Genomic DNA, 11034 nt, shown 5'->3' with positions numbered 1-11034 from the left:
GGAGAAATTATAGCCCTGATTTCGCGTAAAAATAATCTCAGTGATTGGACGCTAATTCAACTATACTATCATGGAAATAGGTGTAGGAGCTGCATGAATTTTGATAGCAAGAATTTAATATTAAATTTTGTTTACATTTTAACTCGCTTCATCATAAATTTTCAATTCTCTATGTTAAATTACAAACGATTCTCGTAACACCTCATCACATAACACAATTTTCTATAAAAATTCAACCTCACACCAGTGATACGTTATTTAGATAGTAATAAAAATTGGCTATAACTCATCCCATAGCTGAGGAAAACTTACTGTGGTTTAATACATCTAAAATGAGTTCTAATTGGCAGCACTGCCTCCAAAATGCCATAACTATAGGACCTTAGCTTCGTGCATGCTAGTATAAATTTGTTCTCCATTTCTCAGCCCCAACGCTCACAGTTTTATTTATTGCAGGTGGCAGCAGCGCCATGATCGAAGACAGCCCCACCACCGCAGCATCTGATTATGAGATGACGGGAGCCACGTCGAGCGCAGGGAATTCTACTGTATTAACAAACCTACACGAGAACGACAGAATGCAGCACGATTTCAAACAGGAGTACAAGCAGGAGTATATGATTTCAGGATATTCTTCCCCTGATCTCAGGAACTCTACAATGACCGACCAGACGGTGCCTGTATCAACGAACTCTACGTCCACTTTCAACCCCGACCATCGCGGGATTGCGTCCGACATGCGTGGAGTCGTCAGCGATCTCAGTTGTTCGCCATTTACACCTCCTGTGACTAGCACTTCTTCGCCGGCTGTTTTAACTCCAGGAAGTCTTTTTCCTACAGGAAGTGGACCTAACGGCATACCGTCAGGGGCTTTATCTCACACGGGTGCCATGCAAACCTGCGGGAACAGTTCCGCTTCTGCCGCTGTTGCGACTGGGTACTCTGGGTATATAGGTGGTTCTTATTACGCTGCCCAGGCGGCTTCAGGGCAGAACTATTTGGGAACGTCAATTGGAGTTCTTTACCCACACTTGTATCAACAACAAGGACAGTTCTTAATAGACAGACAAGATCAGTACCCCAGACACGACTACCGTGAGATCGCTGGAGGTGTCACCCCAATGCTTGATGACCAAGCCATGCAAGCTCGGTACCTCGCAAGTAGGGCGGCCAACCAGAACTCTGCTGATGTGGTCTGGAGGCCTTATTGATAAATATCTACCTAATTAGTTGTGTATTTAAACTATTGTTTCACTCTGGACACCTTAGATCTTTTCACTCTTGATTTAAGTTGTTATATTTACAAACGCCGACTTCGAACTGTACTCACCGACAGAGCTGTGCCTATGATGTATTTCTCGATCTGTATAGGCTGTTGATCAAAAAGAAAATTTTGCTGTATTCAAATGATCGTTAATTCCATACATTACTCTAGTTGGAACCCCTTTAGATAGTATCCCTGAGTTTTTATCTGACAAACCTCATCTGGATCTCGGGCCACATTGAACTGTTTAAAAATTAATTTCTTTTATTTTACTTGCTCTACGGTCGATTCTTTCGCGAACTGTGCGTCGTTAGTTGAATGCTGTTCTATGAATGGGACTCAACGATTTTTCTTTGTTGAACACGTGCTTTTGTAGAATAAGACCAGGGTTCTGTAAATAGCTTTGCTAGAGTCTTCAATATCGTTTCAACAATTCATAAGTGCATACTTGAAATTTTCAGTCTCAATTTTCCCAAAACGACTGCCTATGTTCATTGATTCCAGATCAGCTTTCAATATAATTATTAGCATAATCATTGGCCATAATAATAAGGAAAATCCGCGAAACTAATAAGTCTGTTGCAATAACACAGAACCTTCGAGCGTACGCATTCATATACCCAACTATTGAAGACTTACGGTCCATCTAAATGACCAAATGCATTTAGAAAAAATATTCACTTTGAATTATGGGAAACAATTTTACCTGCTCGTGTAGTATCACAATTTCTGGCTGATGGGGTTGCTCCGATGATATCAATTTGGGTGATTTACAAATTGAATTTTCCAATAATTTGGGCGCTATGACTGCCGCTTTGTTATTTATTTTAAATTTACTGTGTTATTGCAACAGGAAATATATTCAGTTAGAGATCAGCCTCATGGCATTGCAACAAAACTTCGATTATTTGCCACCAAATTCTGCAGTCTGCTGTTTCAGACACAACCAAAATTAACTAATTTTGACCGTAGAAAATTAGAAAATTGCAAGGAAAGCCGCTCGATAATGGAAGTTTACAATCCACATCGAGCACGTTTTGTTATGTTGAGGTCAGTTCATTATTATTAATTATTAACGTTAAATTTGCAATGGCTTGCTAATATTCATAATCAATTTTAATCAACCACTGTGCTGGAAAATAAATCGATATTATTCATCAGGTTGGGAAGCTCTTGAGGTCAGAACTTCAGTTTCTTGAGATCAGAACTTAATTTCTTAAGGTCTGAACTTCAGTTCTTGAGGTCTGAACTTCAGTTCTTGAGGTCTAAACTTCAATTATTGAGGCCTGAACTTCATTTCTTTGAGGCCTGAACTTCAGTTCTTGAGGTCTGAACTTCAGTTCTTGAGGTCTGAACTTCAGTTCTTGAGGTCAGAACTTGTCATGAGGTGCAGTGCTGTCGCTCATTGTAACTACCAAGTTATTACTTTGATGTTTGGTTCGTTGTTACCACTTGTTACAATTGTTACCAATAGCCGTAACTTTCAGTTACATCGCTCGTAACTTTGCCGCTCACGTTTTGCTCAAAATGTAATTTTACTATAACATTTTTCATCATTTATAAGGACTTTGTTCATCGGTTGTTGTAATTTTGTGCTCTATTTTGTAATAATTTAGATAATTATCGTGAATTCATCTTTCTTAAAATGTTATTGATTTATACATGACGATGTCCATTGATGACTGATAATTTGTTTAAATTTACTACTGTTTTGCATCGTTAGCTACTTGGTAATTTAAGTTTCAAACTAAACAATTTTGACATTTTAGTAAGAATCAATTTATGGTTCCGAGGAAGGGTTGGATTAATTTAACAGCTGAATGCATGTCTCAAAATAAGAACTTGGAAGCAATACATCAACAGCCACGTAAGTTCGATGTCAAAAATTTTCAAATTGTTTAATTTTTGATTATCCGAATACGAATACGTGAATTAATTTCTTCAAAATTCACATTCTGAGCTCCCGTTAATGCCGATAACATCGCCAGCAGCACTAAAATCATCACCCGTCAATAGAAACGATTACTTATATAATCAAAACTGAAGCACATCTTTCTAGCGCGAACCAAACAGCTTCGTAGTCATAACAGGGTTATCCATGGTTGAACTAGTATAAGTTCGTCCCATGAAAAGCGCATTTTTGAGGATGTAGTTTGTTGTTCGCCTGTGACGTCACTGATCTCAGTGACGACACGGGCATTAACCAATCACCGAAATGTTTTCAAACCAGTCAACCAATACGTCATGGGAATCACGGTTTGTTTACGTTTCTCGATCTCAGTGACGTAACAAGAAAGCTGAACTGAAAGACGGAACTTCTCGTGGGTCAACCTTATATAGTTCAACCATGGAGTTATAGAACCCTACAAATCGTAGTTTGGATCAATATTGTACGCTTTTCAGTGAAGACAGGCGAGGTGCAGTGACTGCATAGTGATGACTCATGTGGCATTGATGGTAGCTCATATACTAACAATTTACTGATAACATTACTCTGATGAAAACAAATTCTCACTGACATTTTTGCTGAAAATTTCGGAGCGAGAACGCCAAATTTATCTTCATGAAGTTAAATATCCCACTGCTGCATTTTTCATTAAGACTTAAATTAAGCAAGAAAACTCAATTAATGCAGTAGCGTCGGCCACAGCAATTCGGCCAACACTACTGACATCTAAGCGGTATGTAAATCATTATTTAAATGCATCAGCTCTTTTTTTAGCATTAAATCAAAATTGGAATGATATTTTGCGTAAGATTCAAGACTGTAAATAGTAGGAGTTTAGGAGAATTCATCGAATTGTAAATATCTTAAACTTGACAATAATTTTTTTGAACGGGTCATTGCAAGTAATTTTTTTCCACCCGCAACATTTTTTTTAAGTACTTTTTTCCATTGACATATTTTTTAAAATGTTATTTGAAAAGTGTATAGATTTTTTACAGGGATTGCATTGTACCAAGGCAGCTTGAATAGTAATTAAGTTTAACTATACCTAATTACTCTAAGTTTAATTTTCAGAGGCATTGCTATCTCGGTGAATGAGAAAGGAAGTCAACATTAAAAATAAACAGTGAAAAGGGGGATAATTATTTGATGTTGATAAACAAGTAACTGTTGTAATTCGTACGTCGGGGAATTGCTTCTCAATACGCAAAATTTGTCCCAAGATTATAAATTTTTGAAATGATTTGCGCCTCTGTTTGTTTTCAATCAATTAATTTGGCTTAGGTTGCGATGGCTAAGCTTAGTAACTTCACTCGGTCATAGAGAAGGTCCTAATTTATTAACTTTTTTGTCTTGGACGTAAAGAGAGAAATATTGAAGTCTTAAAATACCATCACCGTCGCAGGCCTTTAAAGAAATGAAAATGTCACTTTTAGAATAGAATAGAAATGTCGGCGCTGAAGAAATAGGCCAATGGCCTTTTGGACGAACCTATTGCTTATTCGTTATAGTCACACTCTAGGTTAATAATTTAGTTAATTTGTCCACTACGGTCAATGATAATTTGTTCATCCGTTCGGGAAAGCGAGATCAAGGATTATGTGAGGTGAACAAAGGAACTTGAACACAATTTAGGATAATATGTATTAAAAGCAACGTCGCATAATTCACTTAACTTATCTGGTCTAAGATAGAAAAATAGTTTTATGATAATTGAGTCCTAAAAACTAAGTTAAAGATGGCACATGTCCGTAACTATTTGAATTTTGAAAATTTAAGTGTAATTCTTAAAATTCAACTTAGTTTAATAATATGTTTTGCAGCATTATTAGTTCAAATGCCCGCGGATAAATGTTGCGTATTCTACGTGCATTGTCGTCTAAAAATATCAAATTCAGAAAATATTCATGATGGTTTTTTTTCCAAATACTCGTTATCCCTTCTCTGCTACTTTCATTATTTTTATGAAACTGTTTTGTAAAATTTTTGTCATAATTTAATATGCAAGACAGATAGAAATTATTTCAAACGATCTTGGCAATTTTGGATAGAAATTAACAGCATAATCAGACGGTGAAATTTATTCCCAGATACGTATTAAAATATGGAAAGTATTGTAAGGATATTGTAAGACTCTGTCTAATTCGAGATTGTGTATCTTGGACCCATTGTGGTCCAGTTGCGATGGTTCCTAAAACTCGAAGTAAGGTTTGCTCGCCGGGTCATGTCCCTATAGTGGGCCAGAGTCCCTGTACTTGCTGTCCCTATAGTGGGCCAGAGTCCCTGTACTTGATGTCCCTATAGTGGGCCAGAGTCCCTGTACTTGCTGTCCGTATAGTGGTCCAGAGGCCCTGTACTTGATGTCCCTATAGTGGGCCAGAGGCCCTGTACTTGCTGTCCGTATAGTGGTCCAGAGTCCCAAAATTGCTGCTGAAATCGGCAGACTGAAAATCTTTTTCCAGCTCGCCGTGTTTAAATTGTATATAAGTACTTGTGTCAAAAGCCTGCATAAATCTCAAGTTCACCAAGAATTTAAAAGCATCGAAGGGGCCAATTAAATTCACCATATCTACATTGGAAAAAAAGCTTAAATTGTTTTTGAATGTGAGTTCCTAGATTAAAATTTGTAGTTTAATCAGTGGTGAGGATACCATCGAATTAACTTCTTAAATTTTCCCATTCAAGACATATTGAATGTTGTAATCTAATGAAACCACCAGCCAATAGTTTAGCAGTGACCGCAAACTGATTATTCCTGACTAGATTATATAAAAAGCCTTCGTTCAAGATAACATGAATGATGGAACATGAATGGTGGAACATGAATTATGCAACATTATTGATGGAATATGAATGAATTTTACTTTAAATTTAGCGGCCTCTTGTAAACGTGGAATTCTTTGTCCGAATTACGCATACGAATTATTATTGGCAAGAGTCAAGAAAATGCTCAAAAATACAATTGTCACTTAATTAAGTCAATTAATTAGGCATTAATCATGAAGAACAATAAAGTATTGACGTGGTTAGTTATACGTCAGAAGAGTTGCAGCGTTCACACGACAGGTCTGATTTCATATACACTTTAAATGGCTGTGCTCGAATTATTAATCAGTTTGATTATATTAAATTGTGAGATTTGTAGCCTGATAGTTCTATTCAAAGCATTGTATAAGTTAAAATATTCATTGTATCGACACGAAATGAAAAAAATCACACCAGCAACATTCTGAAGCGGGCGAAATTCTTGGTGAATATTAATGATAATTTTACTCGGATATATACTGCCGTTTGAGGTCGTATATCCGACCTCAGGTCAAGACTAATTGGGTCCAAATGACCCGCGCAAGGGCAGAAAGTGCACGGTTATTTGGACTGGTTATTTCACACAGAAATGACGTATACGCTGGAATGTTATATTATAAATACCTATCTATACATTGTTACATACACATGTGTTAAATAAGTATAAAAGAAAATTCGTCAGCAAATTTTTTCCTGATTTCCAAAGTCGCAAGAGACAAATTTCTGTTCATTCAATTCGCATGACATGGAAATATTAGCCACAACTTCAATGTACACTAGCGCTACAGCAAAGAACCACCTTCATATTCTTTTGTCAATTTACTTGTACATATAAAACTTCCTATTAAAGATAATGTTCAATTACTGATCGTTTCCTTATCCATAAAATGCGCGGATGCTCTCAAGTCAGGTAATGGTTATTACTCAGTTATATAGTGTAACTTAACCTTATTAATATTTATATTGTTAATTTTATTATGCCCCTCAGGCGGGATTTCTGACGGGTGTCTGTGCGCGTCAAAAGTCCTATGGGATTCCGCGTTCCTAGGGGGATTGTTCCTGAGCGCCCCACCGCTGAGCTCGCGGTGTCTGACTGCAGGTCTCAGTTGTGGGGTTAAGTTATTATGTAGGTAGGATTCCTTACATTAAGTTATTATGTAGGTATAGGATTCCTTACATTGAGTTATTATGTAGGTAGGATTCCTTACATGAAGTTATTATGTAGGCAGGATTTCTTACATTAAGTTATTATGTAGGTAGGATACCTTACATTGAGTTATTATGTAGGTAGGATTCCTTACATTACTACTACTACTACTACTAGTACTACTACTACTAATATTACAATATTTATTATGGTTCTCAAGTTAGGTTATGTTTTTACTCAACTATATTGTATAACTTAATGTTATTATTATTTATATTATATTTTTCTTATTATTGTTTTCAAGTCAGGTTATGTTATTACTCAGTCATATAATATAACTTGTCTAACCTAACTCGAAATTTAAGCTATGAATATTATCTGCACCCCATATGTTAATTAATAAACTTTGAAAATGAATTGAGAGCAGTCAAATTTTATGAAATATTTTGCGAAGTACATGATTACCTAATTTTACTTATCAAGATTTGTAGATTTGTCAAGTTAAAAATGATTACTGCGTGACTCACAGAATAATAAATTTCTATTTATTTTTTTAATGCGTTCAAAGAATTTTTTTTTATAAATTCCACAATCCCGAAATTTTATGTTCTTATGGCTGGAACATGGGTCGAAATCATCGCTGAAACATGGGTGGGGATTTTGTCGAGAAAATATAACTGATCTTTTCTTTTCTAAAACTGCGCCTTGGCGAAAGTGTTAATTTTGCTGAATATCACATACGGCGCAGTGTGCCAATTGAAAATTACTATATTAAGTAATAATTTGACAAAATATATTATAAAAGGTCTCAAAGGTATAAGCAGCTTGACAAAATTTTGAAAGAATTAATCATTTTTAAATTAATTGATGAATGTATTTGAATGTTGTGATAATTTAAATACTTAAGTAAATTCGCTCAATTCAAAGCAAATACAACTTTATAAAAGACCGAAGTTCTTGTAATCGAAATGATCGACTTTTCTGATCGTTTTGAGTATTTTTATAATGTAAACAATTAACATCAATAAGTTTGTCGCCAGTCACGGCGAGCTCGTAGAGTGAAGTGTATGTGACTTGCCGAGCGTCTCCTGGGCGCTTAAAAGATCTGCAGAAGTTCTAATTATCTGAAGTAAGCTTTAACTGTTCTAAGTAATTTCTTATTATCTAAAATAAGTTATAATCATCTGAAATAAGTTATAATTGTTTTAAGTGAGTTTTGATTATCTGAAGTAAGCTTTAACTGTTCTAAGTAATATGTAATTAGGTGAAGTATGTTCTAATTGTTTTAAGCAAGTTCTAATTATCTGAAGTCCGTACTAATTTACAGCACTGCTTCTAAACTGTCAAAAGTGAACAAACAAATTAAACTTAATGCACACCAGAAACATTTTTAGTTTCCTCATGTATTTTAACATTTTTATTTTGCCACATTATTGAAGAAAGTCTTAAAACTCTAACTAATGAAGGAGTTGTGGTATAGACGCGGTTTGATCTCTGTAATGAAATGACGAAGAATTTGTTGAATAATTTAAAACTTGCGTCTTGTTTAACGTAGAATATTATTTTATTTAACTGAAATTTTATTATGACTGACTGAAGGTATTTAACTTTTCGGAAAAGTCTAATAGAATATCATTTTTTTGCAGGCTTCTGAATAGGACAACCGAAAGTCGACTTAGTAAATGACATCGAATTGACGGAATCACGGATGATGCCTGCTCTTGTAACCTGTGAGAAAAATTGAAAGTTTGCCGTAACCGATTATATTATTATTAATAAAATGCTCAACCGGTAACAAATTTCATGCATGAATGTGCAACACATGTAATGATTCATTATGAACGAAGAAACTCTATTTTCTATTATATAATATAATGGAAAATAGAATATATTTTAAATTTTCTATGGATCACAAATACTGGAAACTGCAATGCAGTGCAAGTAATGATCCACAATAATGGAATATGAAAGTTAATAAGGTAAATGTATAGTGATAGTTTTTCAACACATGACTCTTGCAAATTCAATATACTAAATCAAATAAACTTGCTGGTAAATAATATTTTGAACGCCCACAATACTTAACGCATCCTCACTAAATATTCTACCAGTCATTGTGAATTTTTCACAAATTTAGTAAAAATAATGCTCATGGAATATTTTGAACTGTCTTGATATTCTCTAACGTGAAGAAAAATAATGCAATGAAGTTTCTCTGACAAGGCGATGCGTCATTCAAATTGGGCGTCGCAGTCGGTCATGTCAATAATGTAAATTAAGTCCAGCATTATATATAATGCAGTTGATTTATCCGTGAGTCTATGAACACATTTACCATGCAGACAATTGCTCATTGCTTGCATGCATATATAAGGAAAATGTCGAAGCTAGAAATCGCGATCTTTGACTAACCTGTTTTTCAATAGGGACTTATATTGCATTGAACCTCTAAAGATTATATGAGCAGTAAAAAAAGCGTGATCGCATGACTAATGCTAGTTATCTGTAAGACTGTAACTACGAACGAAGAAAATCTAATCTAAAAATAATCTTTGACATTTAACGTATATCGAAGATATTGTCGATTTTTTACTAAGAGAATTTGATTTTACGAAAGAACGGTGACTCTTATAACATTTTTTCATTTTACGATCGTTCGATTTCACGTGTAATTATACCATCATAGGAGAATCGTTTCACATTTTGGTATGCTCATTAATACATTGTTCCGTTATATATGAATGAGCAGGACGATTTTGAAAATTTTTAAATGGTTAGAGTGCACACAGGAGTGAAAAAAATACCCTATTTTGCACATTTTTCCACTTCGAGTAAACACAACAATATGCAGAAGCTTGTCCAGAAAACCTAAAACCTTCATAAATCTATAAATCTTATTGCCTTAAACACAAGCGCACGCTTTAACGTGAAGAAGAATTCTATACTTGGTCCTGCTAAACGAACGTCGCCACGTACACCATTTGGATGAGTCATACCAGGCGCACAAACAACATCGAGGGCGAACGGTCGTCGCCAGGTATAAAAAGGGTCCTGGTATTTGGTCTGCAGCAGACAACTCACAGTCGTGGAGGTGTGTGCACGCGCTCTAGGGAGCTCTCGACTCTCTCGTGCATGTCATCTTTTTTATTCGTAAACTTGAGACTACTTAACTAGGGCCATTAGGAAGCCTCTAGAAAAGCTAGCATTGCTTTACGAACGTTTTTTTGCGTGAATTGGAAACTTTTAAGTTGTTGAAGGGCAATTCTATTTAGTAATCTAATTAATAGTGACTCTAATTAGTAGTGGTTCTTCATTAATCGCTTGAAATGTTTTTAGGTATGCAGCAGAGCACTAAAATTCTGATTGTCTTAATAATTATGGTTCCAATTATTTAATTAGAGTCCAGTCAATTAATCGTATCTGATTTTGAGCTCAATTGTAGGTTCAGCGAAGTCATAATCTAGAACAAAATTCATCAATGTATATGTTAGTAAAATGTATTTAATTACTTTATGTTCATTTGTGATTTATGTTAAAATTAAAATTTTAATGTTAGCATTTGATAATCGATTATTAATTCACTATTAAATACATTCATGGTAAAATGATACAATTTCAAATAAAATCAAATTTACCATCTAGAAGACAAGTTTACCATGTTCATTTTTTAAAGTTTGGAAACTACGATAATTCTTTTCTGTAAAATGTAGATCATCATAACGAAAAGGTGTAGGACAAGCTTTCTCCAAAATTTTTATCGAATATTTTCGACGCTGTCCAATTTTTTATGCATCATCTTAAATACTTCTGTAATATTTTTGAATGTCACAAATAATTTATCCTACTCTTAATTCACTTCATTTATTTTTC

The 11034-nt window shown here is 34.8% G+C and overlaps 1 protein-coding gene across 1 annotated transcript; it reads left to right on the top strand.

Moving 5' to 3' along the window:
* Positions 1–470: 470 nt before the first annotated feature.
* On the top strand, positions 471–2439 carry LOC125178767. The gene has a single exon (XM_047883296.1). The coding sequence runs from the start codon at positions 471–473 to the stop codon at positions 1209–1211; it is 741 nt and encodes a 246-aa protein (XP_047739252.1). The 3' UTR covers positions 1212–2439.
* Positions 2440–11034: the final 8595 nt, after the last annotated feature.

Source organism: Hyalella azteca, unplaced genomic scaffold, assembly GCF_000764305.2.
Source record: "Hyalella azteca isolate HAZT.00-mixed unplaced genomic scaffold, Hazt_2.0.2 contig1623, whole genome shotgun sequence".
In the NCBI taxonomy this organism is placed as follows: domain Eukaryota; kingdom Metazoa; phylum Arthropoda; class Malacostraca; order Amphipoda; family Hyalellidae; genus Hyalella; species Hyalella azteca.
This window is presented reverse-complemented; position numbering and strand designations above follow the sequence as displayed.